Raw genomic sequence first — 14166 nt, 5'->3', positions numbered from 1 at the left:
TACACCACACGTCGAGTAGACAGTTTTTGTTTCAAGTTTCTTCTTTCTCTTTTCTTTCTCTCTCAAATGTCTCTGTAAAGCTTCATCCGGTCATCTACATTCGCATGGACATAGAGTCTCAACCTTTGCTTCTATACGCGTTAGAGCCGTAGAAGCAGTAGATCTACCACATCATCTATACACATCATCTTGGGTCGATCGTCTTTCATTCTCTTCGTCGTCTTTTTGAAATAGAAGAAAGCTTTCCTTCTCTCTTTCTTTCCTTGTTAGCGAATCCCCGTCATCACGGTTCTTTCGTTTCTTTCCTTCTTTCTCTTTCTTTGTACTTCTCTCTCAAATCGTTCTTAAGACCTCCCCTGTGTGTCTATCCTTCAATAGACGTGTGTATTCTTGCTTCCTCTCCCCCTTTTCTTCTTCTTTATCTCTTTCTTCTACTGTAGATCTATGTCTTCCTGATGCTTGTCATCTCTGGCGTATTCTTTCTCTTTCTCGATCTCTCATGTACAGGCGTGTCTCTGTACGAATCTCCCGGCTGCTCTTTTACTTCTTAGCCGCGGCGCAGACCCGAACCTTTTCTCGTTACCTTCTCTCTCTCTTTCAGCGTCGACTCGAAATGGAATTCTTCTTCAGACAGCTCTCATTACAAAAGAAGGAACCGAAAAAGAGAGAAGAAAAGAAGAAGAAGAAAGCGCAGAAGAAGAAGAAGGAGACGGAGAGACTCCTTCTTTGTTTGATCTCCCGTATCTTCTTCGTTTTGCTGAGGAGATAGAGGATAGAAGATCGTCAGTCCAATTTCGAAAAGATATTTCATCTTCTAGATCTTCTTCTTCATCTTCGTCGTCGGCTTGTCTTTCTTTCAGAGAGAAAACATGTCTACATATTGCAGCTGAAAAGGAGAGTATCGAGATGTTTTATATCCTTCTTCAACATGGCGCAGATATCGATGCAGTTGATTCTGAAGGTTTGAGACCCGAAGATCAAATAGCGAACTGCATTAGACACGAGCTAGCTAGCTGGATTGAGAAGACAGAAAGAAGTCGCAGTAGACATGACGAGGAAGACAGAGAAGAAGGAGATGGAAAAGAAGAGAACAGCTGTTTTTTCCCTTATGAACAAAAAGAAGAAGAAGCAGAAAGCAGCAGTTCGATTGTAATAGATAGAGAATGTAACATTCCCAGAAAGAAAGGGAAGAGAAGAAGAATCGATGCCTTAACCTCTTCTTCTTCAAGTTGCGGTGAAGAGCACGAAGAAGAAGAAGAGACAAAGGAAGAGGATAGAAAGAAGTTATCTTTTCGACAAAGAAGAAGAGAAGAAGAAAGAAACGAAGCCCCCTCATCTTCATCTCCATTGTATTCAGATTTTCCTCCTGGAGACATTCTAAGTGTCGTTACAGCAGGAGAAGATCTCTTAAGTAGAAATGAAAGAAATCTATGTCTTCTCTCATGGCTAGCTGGAATCCTTGAAGAAGAGAAAGAAACGAATTTCGATATAAGAAGGAGTGGCAAGAAGAAGAAGAAGAGCGCCACCATCTGCCGTGACATGAAAGGAAGAGATGATGACTACGAAAAAGAAGAAAATGAAGAGGAAGAAGAAGAGAAGTCTATCAACTTTTTGGAAATCTTATCTTCTGATCTTCAAGGGCCTCTTGTATGGCCATCTGTCTATCCCATTGAGGTAAGGAACAACGTCGATTGTTCGAAAAATCTATCAGTCCGCTTTCACGACAGAGAGAAGAAAGGAGGTGTTTAGGAAGGCTTTGAGAAACATCTCTATGCTGCACATGTCACCCCAGTGTAGATACGCCTCTGTATCTATCTATGTATCTAGCTAAGTAGCTAGCCAGATTCTTCTCTATCCTGTAGCTTCGTGTTTCACATGTCGAATAGACGTCTCTGAATTCTGTCGTTTATCTATATCGATATCTTTCTCCCGCCATCTATTCATGAAGACGAAGAGGACTGAGAGAGCCGAACTGTATGACGTCCACTCCCGTAGAGGCTTGTATACTCTGCGTAGATAGGTGTGTATCGAGGTACGTCACTGTAGAGCAGTAAGAAGAGAGATGATGATGGTCTATCTCATTTCTCTAAGATCTGTCTACAGAGAAACGTTTATCAAGATGAAGTTGAAGAAGCCAAAAGAAGAGGAGAGAAAAAGAACGAAGAAGAAGACGAAGATAGAAGAAGAGATTACTCGCGAGCACCTTCCCGCCTAATAGAGAGAGAGAGGCACTTCGAAGGGAAAACATAGATAGACACATGAAACAGTGGGAGAATCTTCGCCTTCTTCTTTTTCTTCTCCGATTTGCGTTGTTGAAAGGAACCTCATTAGGATCTAAAGACTATGTGAAGGAAGTCTTCTTCTCTCTCTGTTTCTCGTGTCCTTTCATTCCTTCTTTCTTTCAGACGATTGATACTTGTGGCCGTCATCTCCATATCACACGAAAAGACGAAGCAGAAGAAGAAAGAAGAAAAGGATTGCATGGGGGTGATCTCTTCTCACATAACAAGATGCCATGCTAAAGACAGACCAGAGAAGAAGAAGAAGAAACAAAGAGAGAAGTTCATAGAGATGAATTAAGCTTGTCCCCAGAGAAGAGAGAATTCACTCTTTCCTCTCCCTCTTTTTTGGTTCTTCTTTCTTTGCTTTTTTATCCCTGCTGCCATACAGGAAGTCTCTCGTCTTCTCTTTCTCTCTTCTTTCTCTATCTTGGTCTTGTCAGTGCTCCCTCGGAGCACTCAGATGATAGATGGGTAGGTGGGTAGATGGATAGATAGATAGACTGAAGATAGATAGATAGACTAAAGATAGATAGGAAGATGAAAGATAGATAGATAGATAGATAGATAGATAAAAGATAGATAGATAGATAGATAGGAAGATGAAAGATAGACCTCAGGATGGCAGCCTATTCAGGATATGTACACTTCTTGCTGCACGGCTCTCTACGCATATCATCCGTGTATGGCTATAGCTGAATGCATCTATGTATAGAGAGAGAGGCGTGGGTCTCTATCTGTCTCTATCTCTTATACGCCTGTAGGATTGAGTTTATATATATATATATATATATATATGCCTATAGATATACATAAACAAAGTAGCTGCGAACAAGCACGCTGATTAGAGAGAGAGAGACAGGGAGGAAGAAAGAAGTGATAGACGACCTTAAGAGCAAGGGGAGGAATGAGAAGAAGACGCAGAACAGGAGACTTTCTTTGTACCTACTACCTGTATTTTGCCTCTTCTAGTGATTCTACTTCTTCTTACCGTTCTTCTTTTTCTTTTCTCGTCGTTAGCATGAATTTTCAAGTCATGATCTTTTCCAAGATGTCGATACTCTATGGAGAGAAGCTTATTGTCACCGTAACTCACATTCTTTCTTAGTCTTGAATGATCTTGAACTCCTAGGGAAAGGACGGCAAGATCACCAGGCAAAGGAGAGAAAGCGAGAGATCGAGTGTCTATTCTTTTTTTCTTTAGTCTCCCTTTCGTTTTTTTTGAATCATCTTTTGATCCAATGCCGTTTCTTTCTACTTGGCGTCATTCCAAAACTTCCTTCTTTCTTCTTGTCACTCATAAAGAAGTAAGAAAACAAGACGAGACGGAAATGTCTTTCTTGCTTGAAAGCCTTACTGCGCTTTCGTGCTGATATGGAGACATTCGAGTGAGAAGGCCGGGAGAGAGAAAAAGAGACAAAAGAACTGCCTGTTCTCAGTTCAGATGATGAGTTGTTTCCTACATCTCGAAGCGACGCACATGTGACCACTGAAAAACGTCTTTCTTTCACCTTGTCTATCTCTGTGTAGAGAATACACAAGAGCAGAAAGGAGAAAGAAGAAAGGAAAGTGGAGGAGTGAGGACTAGCAGTAGGGATTATAGTAGTCGTTAGCAGCGGGACTATCCCACCCTTCTGAGCACCCTTTACCCCCTCAAGGAGTGGAAGGCGAGATCGCCTCTCTTTCTTTGACATGACAGGGCTATGTCATACCAAGTCTACGGTGGACCAGTCAGGCTCCAATCTGACGCGTCTCTATTCCTTACTTACACAGTCTTCTTGGTTATGACAAAAATAAAAAGTCCCAAGCAGAGTTTTCAAACCAAGAGAAGGATTTGCTGGTAGACTCCGGGACGGGGAAGTCGTAGACACATACATTTGCAACATCCCGATGAGGTGAGTGAAGATGAAGAAAACGAGAAACACAAGAAGCACGGTGAATCAACTGTCTTTTACTAACGATCGTCTTAGATTCGACGCAATGAAGACTCTCTTTGAGTGCTTGGTGTAGTTGAAAAAGAAATGGCATCACAGGGATGATTCTTGAAAAGCTTCTTTACTAGTTTGTTCTTGAGGCGATTGAAGAGATAGGACGGAGGCTAGAGCAACCTGTCGGTTTGGAACACTTTTTTCCTCCTAAGCCCTTGTCGACCGCCCGACTTGAGAGCCTGCCTCTCTCCGACCGCTCCGTGTCGTTTCCCCGTGTCTCGTCTCTCGTTGTCTTGTTGTACTCTCTCGTTAAGGCCTCCAGCAATGGATTCTTCATACGTCGTCATCCTCTAAACCCTTCGTGGCGTCCCCTCCCCCGGCCAGGGGAGGGATCTCTTCTTCCCTCCTAGCTCTGTTCTACGAGGAAAACAAAGAGGCGCCTCGAAACAAGCACACACTGTTTGCGCACTCCCTTTATCAAAGACCAGTGCTCTTAGCGACGAGAACATGACCGGACGTCATACGAAGTGAAGTTCCATCCCCCTTTATTAGCGAATGCCTGCTGGACTGCGACACGTCTCTATGGAAAGACACTGGCCGGTACCCCCTAGATCAATAGAAGAACAACAACAGGCGGACGGGCTGAGTGTGTTAACTGCCTAGGGCCGATGATGGTTGTGTCCTCTTTGACACAGACAATAGAGAAGGCTAGTTCAAATAGCAACTTTCATAGGTTTCCCTTGGGTTGTTTGACGCGATCCTTCGTTCGTTTCTTTCTTCCCTTTGTTGCCTTTCTTCGGTCGTGAGGATACGATACTTTCTTATGACGTATCTCGGGAGGTAGTAATTTTCCCAAGTTGTGGCTCTCACCAGGCCCCTTTGCCTTCTTCACGTCAATTCGTTTCATTCGTGATTTAGGTGACTGAAAAAGGTGATTGATGGTTTCACAGCGTTCTTTCCTCTGCAAGATGAACGGGTCTCTTGTAATGAAGATCGGTTTGGCGGGGGCTTTTCTGGGGGTGCTCTCGGTGTGCCAGTATGTGGGTGTGGCCGCTGGATCTGCGGAGCCAGTTACGATTTCGCCAGGTCTTTCACGGGAGGCGCACTATCTACTCCAAGAGCAGAATGAGAAGCTGATTGTCATGCTTGAAAAGGTTATCTCGGCTGCTTTAGATAGCGTGAGGTCAAAGGGGGGACAGGGAGATTCAGACAGGAGCTTAGCCTCGAAGTTAGAGATGGCTATGGAGCAAGTAAGAGATGTTACTGAGGCAGCTCGACGTTATGCAAGTGCAGAAGATGATTTGGTAATGAAAACCTTATTGATTAAAGAAGCCATCTTTTCAAATAGGGAAAAATCTCCGGAACTTATGAACTTGATCGTAGACTTTGCTGATGGACAGCTTCGTTCAGATGATGCGCTCCGTACTTTCCTCGAGAGTGTCAAGCGTCTTATGGAATCAGTCATTTCTCAAGAACTTTTGCATGCATTCAGAAATGAAGAGAATGGTGCAGAAGTCCTTGACCGGATTTTAGAGGCTATTCAAGATGTCTCGAAACGTCTAGATGAAGATACGCGAAGAAGATTTTACGAGTTCGCTCAAGTCACGAAATGGCTTGCTTCCTCCCCGTCTGCCGCATCAAGTCGGGGGATGATGGGAGGGAAGGAAGAAAAGAAAAACGCGAACTGATCCTTTTTCAGCCTATCTCTTTTGAGGTCAAGAGATGGCTGACGTGCACCATGAGACGCAGACAATCGGACCTGCCTCCCGTCGTTCTCCTTTGTCTGTTGACGACTCTTCAGAACAAAGGAGAAACTTGAATGGATAGATGGCGGAAGGGATGAAAGAACGGTATCAGGTATAGGTGTGGATAAGAGATAACAGCAGACTGGACCGAAAGAACAACAGGGAGGAATGAGAAAAGGGATAGATAGACACACAGAGAGATTTCTTCAAAAGTCTCTCCGTGTAGAGAGAGAGAGAGCGTCCCCGCCTTCCGTCCTTGCTGTTGTGAGGAGCCGAGTTAATTTCCTCTGAGATAGTGGTACGTGCCGGTTGATGTGTTAATGTTTGTGTCCCAGGTGTGTAGTGAGTGAAAAGGCAAGACTTGTGCTCAGTGATACATATCAGTCCGCCGCTATCGTCATCTTTTTCCGGTAGAAAGGACAAACGGCAGGTTAAGTAGTCGGCATATCAGTCCGCCGCTATCGTCATCTTTTTCCGGTAGAAAGGACAAACGGCAGGTTTGGTAGTCGGCATAAGACGTTTGAAGAGAGTCTCGGTCTTCACGTATCCGGCGCTTTCCTCTTGTAAGTCAGAAAGGAGCATGAGAGAAGCGGCTCAATGGCTCAGGAAGTGAAGAACGGACGATTCAAATTTCCCCGCAGTTGGGTTGACAGGCAGGGGAGAGAGGTACAAATAGATACGAACACTTCAGACAAGCAGTCGCACAGGAGGAGAGACGGACCCCCCCGGACGCCTAGAGATAGGTTGACAGGTGGACAGAGATAGTATCAGAGTTAGAGACTTTAGAGAGAACAAGTGAGCTCTCGCAATCCTTTCATTACTCAAAGAAGTGAGGCAAAGTGGATTAGGCAGACAGACGAGTAAGAAAGGAGGATCGGAGAGGTTCAAATCTCTGGGAGACTTGACCTGTGAGAAACAGAAAAGAAGAAAGTGGTAACCTTCGAACTTCATTCTCCTTGTTGATCGACACACATCCGAAAAAAAGACGTAAACGCCGTTGCTATAACTCCTTCCGCTACCTCATATTGTGTTCAACGGAGACTAAAATTTCCTTGGAGACGACGAGGTAGTAGAAGAAGAGTTAGAGAGATAGATCAGGGATAGCTAGATAGAGAGGTGATAACGGACGGATAGAAAAAGGCAGACAGATACATCATAATAGATGTAACGGACAGATAGAAATAGGTAGATGGATCAGAATAGATGATAGACCTGCAGTAAAGCTGAAAGACCGGTGAGAGAGTCTACTATTGCCTCTCTCTTTCAGGCGTCTTGATCGATGTCTAGTTGCAAGTCGATCGATCCCTCCCCCGCCCACCTTTCTTGACTGATAATCTCTCTGTCGGTCACTCTCGAGAGACAAGATGAAGAAGATTCTTTTTCTCCCTCTGCTATCTTCTGCTGCCCTCTATCGGTATCGAGAAGAGAAAAGATCTCTTTTTGATGGAGTAAATGAGAAGAGACAGGCGAGGATGTTCGATACACGAGAATCACACAAAGCAGCAAATACAAACAAGAACCTGCAAATCGATGCGTCTTCTCGCACTGAGAAGATGAAAGGAAAGAATCTTTTCTTCTTTAGCCGTATGAAAGACAGAAAGGAGTTTTTTTTTCCTTTGTTTATCTCCGTCCTTTGAGAGCATCTGTTAGAGTCTGAAAGATTCCAAGTGACTGCAGGACATGCATAAGCACATACATATATTCATAGGTAGAGATATACATTCATACGTACTTATAGATACATACATATATCCGTACATCTTCACAGGCAGGTGATACATACGAACATACAAATTCATAGGAGGCAGATATATACATTCATACATATTCATAGGTAGGTACATCCTCCGTTCATAGATATTCGAATGTACCTATGCACATAGGTACATTCTTACCTTTGTCCAAAGCTATGCATACGCACATGCATACACAGACGTTCATGCATACTCGCAGGTACATAAAACAACGACACCCGAAGGCATGAGGCACCTTTTTCATCCACACACACAATATGCGTATATTTAGATACACGTACCATAGTGAAGGACGTAGACACGTACATAGATAGTGTCAAAAGAAGAAAGACGGGCAGTCAGTTTGCATACGACCTCTTGGTGAGCACTATCGGAATGGCACACATTTATCACACAATCCTTTCCACCTATCTGCTGTCTACGTATATTCAATGTATCCAGTCTATCTAACTATCGATCTATATGTAGCTACCTGTATCTATAACTACATCTATCTATCTATATCTATCTATCTATATCTATCTATCTATCTATCTTAAGTCGATCTATATGTGGCAGATCAAATCAAAGGAGTGAGTGAGTAGAGTGCTAGTGTTTTTTGTCATAGTGACATAGGAGTTGGATTGGGACTGAGAATGACGAAGAAGAAGCCCCGTGACTTCTGCTGAATGGATGACAAACAAACCAGGGATTCTTTTTATCACATTTCTCACTACTACGACCCGTGCAAACAGACACTCCTATCTATACATAAACACGCGCCCATATACATATATATATAGTCTATACATTTAGATATACTTATGTAGAGAGAGGATAATGTATGTACTTGAAGTTATGTATAGATGCTGTCTACCGTATTGAAGACGTAGAATACCTAGAAGGCTGTATTAGAGAAACCTATTGTGAAAGAAAGAGAGTAAGCTAGTCGGAGCGACCTCTCTCGGTTGATTGCCTTCCCATGCATGCATATCTATAGGTATGTATCATCACACATGTTAGTAGTGTGAATTGAGTGTCCTCTTCGCGAGAGAATCAATACAAAGAGGAACGTCTGAATAGTAGATCTCTATGAAGAATTAAGTGAAGAAAAACAGGATGTGCGACCTCTCCCTGGAGAAGGAGTGAAGCATTTTTCGCAACTTGAAGCATCCAGCCGGGAAAGCGGATACTTGGAACGAAGAAAGAAAAATGAATGAAGGAAAGAAAAGAGAAGAGAAACGAAAGAGAGAGAAAGAAAGAAAGAAACGGAAAGAAGACTGTTGTTGTATACCTGAGAGTTGGCATTCTTTAGAGCAGCTTCTGCTTCTTCATGCATCTCTAGCTCTCGATACCAATGAGCCTGCTGTTCAGCCTCCTTGATCTTTGGAATGATCTTTGCTATGCAGACACACCCATTCACAGACAAGAAAAGATGAAATAGAAATTCCCACATCCTTTTAGTTTCTCTCTTCTTTCTTCAGTTCATCAGAAAAACCGACACGGGGAATCCAGTCTGGTGTACGTACACCAGCAGCATAGCACGTTTCGCGCACGGTACACGCTGATGGCCATCGAGGCCTCACTCACAGAAAACAAGAAAAGATATATATAGAGAGAGAGATATAGATCCAGTCATACAGACGGCATACACATGTGTAAGACCACAACATACATGCTAATCTACTTAATCTATCTATCCTTGATATATCTGTCTATCTACGGAGAGCCCTAGCGTGTAAAACAACTGTACCGGTCACACGTCTATACTCGCTGACGGAGCACGTGTTCGTTTCTGTAGTTTGGATAGAAGCCTGTTTATACAAAGAAGAAAGACAACCCCGAAAGCAAGTTCTCTTCCCCTATCTTGATACAGTCTTCGCATTCGATTAACAAGATACACATCATCATACACACCTGCATCTACAGCAACAGTAGCGCACATACACGGTCAGAGGTTCTATGCCAATACCTACGAGAGAAGAAGGTGAAACGGTTCTCTCATGCCCCGGTACCTCATCATATAAGGCGAGGGCTTTCACAGAGAGAATAGTAGATGTATGAATGTGTGTATATAGAACAAAAAGTGTATGCATGGATGATGCACTTTCAATGAACTATCGCACTTCATATGTACATATATATGAAGTCCGATAGTTCATACGTGTATGTATATACATATATATGGATAGATGTATATATGTGAATATGTATGTCTACCTATTTATACATGAGTCTACGGAGTTGTCCAAGGATTGTACGTTTCAATATGTGCGTATCTTACCTGCAAGATTGACTTGATCATTTCGAAGACACGCGATAACAAAGGGCTCATACCCAACTGGAGAAGTACGGTATTGAGCAAAGGCAAGGAGCTCATCGAAGTATTGTCTGAAACACCCATCCAGTGTACATACACCCGGAATGATGAGAGAGAAAAGAATCTCTCTCAGAAAGAGAACCAAGACACGTTATTCTGTATCTAGTGTATGGATGCGTTACAGATACACGCGCACCGCTCCTTACATGCATACATACCTATATATATGCATATATATATATATACATACGTATGACGAACTACGCGTAGGTGAAGTAGGTACTGAGAGAGCATATACAGAGACCAAAATATAACTCTACGCACGCAGAATGTGAAGAGGATACAAAGAAGGACGAGTACGTTGGTGAATAGATATTCGACGAAACATGTTTAGTCACTATTTCAAAAAAGAAAAAAGGAAACCTCACTCGAAATTGCTCTCGACCCCGGGTGTGCATGCAGGTGTGTCAGGTGTACATACACCAGAAATTGTGGGGTGAACCGTGAAGGGTGTCATCAGAACTCTCTCTATCATTCTCGTGTACTTTTGCTGGTAAGGGCATCTTATGCTGAATAAAGAGCTTTCACGATTCCTTTTTTAGACTTCGTTTTACTTTCAGACAAAAGCCTTCGTGACTCTAGCCAACTGATTCCTCCCAATCAACGTAGTGGAGTGTACGTACACCACAGTTGCATACACCCAAAAACTACAACTACTACTGCTTCTGTTGCGTACTTACCCGTCTGCAAGAGCATCGATCTTACAACGCCAGTAACGTTTATCCGGGATTTTGAAGACTTTCTGAAGATTATCTGCCTCCTGAAATTCCATTCTACATTCATTCATTAATAGAAATTTGCAAGCCGAGACACGGACGTAAAAAGCTATACATGTATTTGTGTATGTATTCATACATACCACCCCGTAAAAGAGTCTCACACGCATGTGCATTCTACATGGACGCCCTTGTCTACATATATATATATATATACATATCTATACATGTGTATATACCTACACTAGGTATACATATATATATATATATGTATAGAGAGATAGAGAGACTCAGAGTTTCGGGAGGTACGTATGTCCATTCGGGTGTCCGGTCTTCCTTTTCTGACGTTCATTGAGACGAACTCGCACTATAGACAGAGAAGCAAAGATGCTCCCGGAAAGGTAAAGAGAGAGAGAGAATTCTCACGTTCTAGAATGAAAGAAAGAGAAGAGAATGGAGACCGTCCCAAGAGAAAGAAAAGATCACTCCCTCACAGAAACACAAATCAAGGTAAACACCCTTTTGTTCAAAGGCGAGAGAAGAGCAATCCACACCTCCTGTTGCTGGCCTCTCGCATCTTGACTCCACCACCTACAGATAACTTTCATACATACATAGAATGGCCAATTCACTCTATAGTAAAGAGAGAAAGAAGAGCCGTTCCCTTCTGCGACAGGATGAAGACGACGCGAAACAGAAAACTTCGAATCTTCATGCAAAAAAGATACAATAGACACTCTTGTGTCATAGAATCTGCAGAAAGATGGATACACCTCCAGACGGAGATCTATGCAAATCATACAACCCCATTCGAGACGAATACCACTACATAAGGTACTCCATACAGATGTAGATCTCTCTCTCTGTTATTATATATATACATATATATGCATATATAGGTGCTGCCCTTCATAGCCATGATGAAGGCGGTACCGTGTATCTACAGCGATTGTCGATCCACACATGAATCTCTTCATCATCTAACTTTGTACGTGTAAAGAGACAGTTTTGCCACTGTTCATTAAGCGCAGTTTCGATCTCCTGCGTGAGTATGAGACATCACCTACTGCAGGCACCACAGGGTGCACTTGACACATGCATGCATGCGGGGGCGCATGCATAGGTAGATAGATACATACATACTTTAAAATGACTTGACGGACGGTCTCCATGAGAGATAGACCCATGAAGTGATGCGGTGGATTCGCCCAGCCACGTGAATTCGCTTGAACTTCCAACTCATGCTAGACAGAGGCAAGAAAAGAAAAAAGCAAAGAAAGAAGCACCATCAATCACTTCAAAAGTCACGTTGGAAAGTCCTCGTCTTCTTTCAGTTCTTAGACAGATACAAGAAAAAAAAGAAGACGAGATAGAAGAAGAATGCAGTACGAAAGACTATAGATATACAGATGTATATACACTTCGTCTATCGACGATAGAGACAGGTCCATGTGTGAATACATTGAGAATCTTTGAGAGAGGAGAAAGTGAGGAAAGAAGGTTTGAGAAAGAAGACAGAGAAGAAAAAAAGAGAAGAATGAGACAGGGGATAGAGTTTACTTGAAAGTGTCTCTCTACCACTCCATCATATTTTTCGAACCAAGATAATAACACCTATACAGAGATAAATAGTTAGCGCTATACCTATCTATCTATCTAGCTATCTTTAATCTACCTATCTACCTATCTTTTTGATCTGTCTATCTGTCTATCTTTAATCTACCTATGTATCTTTGAAATATCCACCTATATATCGGTAATCTATTTGTCTATCTGAGCGAGAGTTCTTGGCTCTTATGTAATGAAGTCGACTGTATGTTGTTTCTGTGTTAAGTGTAGAGAGGGTCCATGCATACAAATGATTGAAGGCTTCTATACTCACATCTATCTATATATGTATTTATGCAAACAGATGCACGGATGTCTTTGCCGTTGTAAGCTCGGCTCTGCACCGTCCTTCATCTCTCTCTTGTACAATGTATATCTCGAAATAGACACTATCTGTTGACTGGATTGCAATATACGTGCTTTGGTCCAATGATCTGTTAGACGTACATATCATCACCTCTCTAGCGAAGAGTTACACGTGCGCATGACAGGGGGGAGATCTACACATATGACGGTCTCTCTGATCCTATGCTTCTATACCACCTAGCCATACACACAGATATACGTCGAAACATGTATGCATATACACATAGAGACAGAGAGGAAGAGAAAGAAAAAGAGAAAGAAAGAGATATCTTACCTGACGAGTGAGAAGTTCGATTTGAGAGAGAACGCTATTATGTGCGAAAGCAGCGGAATCGTGGTGTGTGGATCGACAACCGTTGAAGAATTTCGCAGCTGTTTCAAGAGACTTCTTCTTCATATCCCACGTCTTCTGTCGATTAGCTATACTCAGAGCTACAACTCCAGCATCGAAGACTCTCCCACTCTTCTCGTAGTATGACTGAAGCTACACACAGACATCGTGCACCATACACACACAAACCCACAAAGCAAAGAATACGATCACCCTACACACATGCGACTCTATACACAAAGAATACATATCTATCTATCTATCTTGAATTTACCTATCTATCTATCTATCTTGTATCTGGATGTCTGCCTATCTACATGAGCGGGTATACGAACAGACAGGCATCATGATAGATATTGGATAGAGAGGTAGGCATGCGGATACAAAGACACGGAGTATCATCTCTTCATTGCAGTTCGTTTAACACATCAACTAGTTACGCCTTCATGCCATGCAAGCCTGTGTGTATAGTATCTGCATGCAGACGCCTACACCACAGATACAACAAACCGCAAAGTATAAAACTCTCTACCTCTCTCTCTCTACAGAGATATCTCTCTACATGCATAAGCAAGTATATAGAGAAAAGAAACAGCGTTGTACGAGCATCGTTACGCGACCTAGATAGTCTTCCTATCTTCTCTCTTCTTCTTCCTTTCCTTGAAAGAAGAGAAAGAAAAAGAATACGTCGACACACGAACATCTCCGTACAGATATCTCTCCATTTCAGAGAGAAGAAAAAAGAAGAAAGAAAAACGACGGCGATGCTGTCCTTTGACGTAAACATCTGTCTATGCCTCGTAGTGTGTATCTACATACATATATGTACATATGTGAGATATATGAGGAACTCGTAGGTGTGCATGTAGGTGTATGAGTATCTAGGTGCCTCAGCATAGCCAAGCCAACCCACGATAGAAGGAAGAGAGAGGTGCAACGAGGAAGACTTTAGATTTTCTTTCTCCTTTTCATTCTCATTTGTCATACCATCTGACGGTCGCCTGTTTCTCTACAATACAAAGCAAAGAGATCTTGCGCTAAAGGCCGATTCTCTAAGACCTCCACTACCAACGAGAGATC

General features: G+C 42.6%; 4 protein-coding genes across 4 annotated transcripts; 3 read left to right on the top strand and 1 right to left on the bottom strand.

Moving 5' to 3' along the window:
• Window positions 1-507: 507 nt before the first annotated feature.
• CSUI_008743 (ankyrin repeat-containing protein) lies at window positions 508-2799 on the top strand (the record flags this gene model as incomplete). Its single annotated transcript, XM_068068868.1, has 2 exons — window positions 508-1674; window positions 2406-2799. Coding segments are annotated over 2 exons (1284 nt in total), but the record flags the coding sequence as incomplete, so codon positions are not given.
• Window positions 2800-3103: 304 nt separating this feature from the next.
• Window positions 3104-3544, top strand: CSUI_008742 (uncharacterized protein). Its single transcript, XM_068068867.1, has one exon. It carries the CDS (start codon window positions 3187-3189, stop codon window positions 3385-3387), a length of 201 nt encoding a protein of 66 aa, XP_067919159.1. The 5' UTR covers window positions 3104-3186; the 3' UTR covers window positions 3388-3544.
• A 2195-nt stretch (window positions 3545-5739) lies between these two features.
• Window positions 5740-6382, top strand: CSUI_008741 (uncharacterized protein). The gene has a single exon (XM_068068866.1). It carries the CDS (start codon window positions 5817-5819, stop codon window positions 6024-6026), a length of 210 nt encoding a protein of 69 aa, XP_067919158.1. The 5' UTR covers window positions 5740-5816; the 3' UTR covers window positions 6027-6382.
• A 170-nt stretch (window positions 6383-6552) lies between these two features.
• Window positions 6553-14166, bottom strand: CSUI_008740 (vesicle fusion and protein sorting subunit). The gene is made up of 8 exons (XM_068068865.1): window positions 14074-14166; window positions 13030-13239; window positions 11925-12025; window positions 10746-10838; window positions 9970-10076; window positions 8980-9086; window positions 7271-7623; window positions 6553-6858 (listed from the first exon to the last, which is right to left on the bottom strand). Exons 1-7 carry the CDS (start codon window positions 14074-14076, stop codon window positions 7573-7575), a joined length of 672 nt encoding a protein of 223 aa, XP_067919157.1. The 5' UTR covers window positions 14077-14166; the 3' UTR covers window positions 6553-6858; window positions 7271-7572.

Source organism: Cystoisospora suis (genome assembly GCF_002600585.1).
Source record: "Cystoisospora suis strain Wien I chromosome Unknown contig_4987, whole genome shotgun sequence".
Lineage (NCBI taxonomy): Eukaryota > Apicomplexa > Conoidasida > Eucoccidiorida > Sarcocystidae > Cystoisospora > Cystoisospora suis.
The sequence above is the reverse complement of the archived record's forward strand: the minus strand, read 5'-3'. Positions and strand labels throughout refer to the sequence as shown.

Bases quoted from the DNA above. Each gene is read 5' to 3' on its own strand.
- CSUI_008742 (XM_068068867.1), top strand. From the start codon at position 3,187: ATGAGAAGAAGACGCAGAACAGGAGACTTTCTTTGTACCTACTACCTG.
- CSUI_008740 (XM_068068865.1), bottom strand. The intron at 12,026-13,029 runs GTAAGATATCTC...GCCTCTGTCTAG, and splicing joins TCGAACTTCTCACTCGTCAG to CATGAGTTGGAAGTTCAAGC. The intron at 10,077-10,745 runs GTAAGTACGCAA...TGGGTGTTTCAG, and splicing joins ATCGATGCTCTTGCAGACGG to ACAATACTTCGATGAGCTCC.
- CSUI_008741 (XM_068068866.1), top strand. From the start codon at position 5,817: ATGGCTTGCTTCCTCCCCGTCTGCCGCATCAAGTCGGGGGATGATGGG.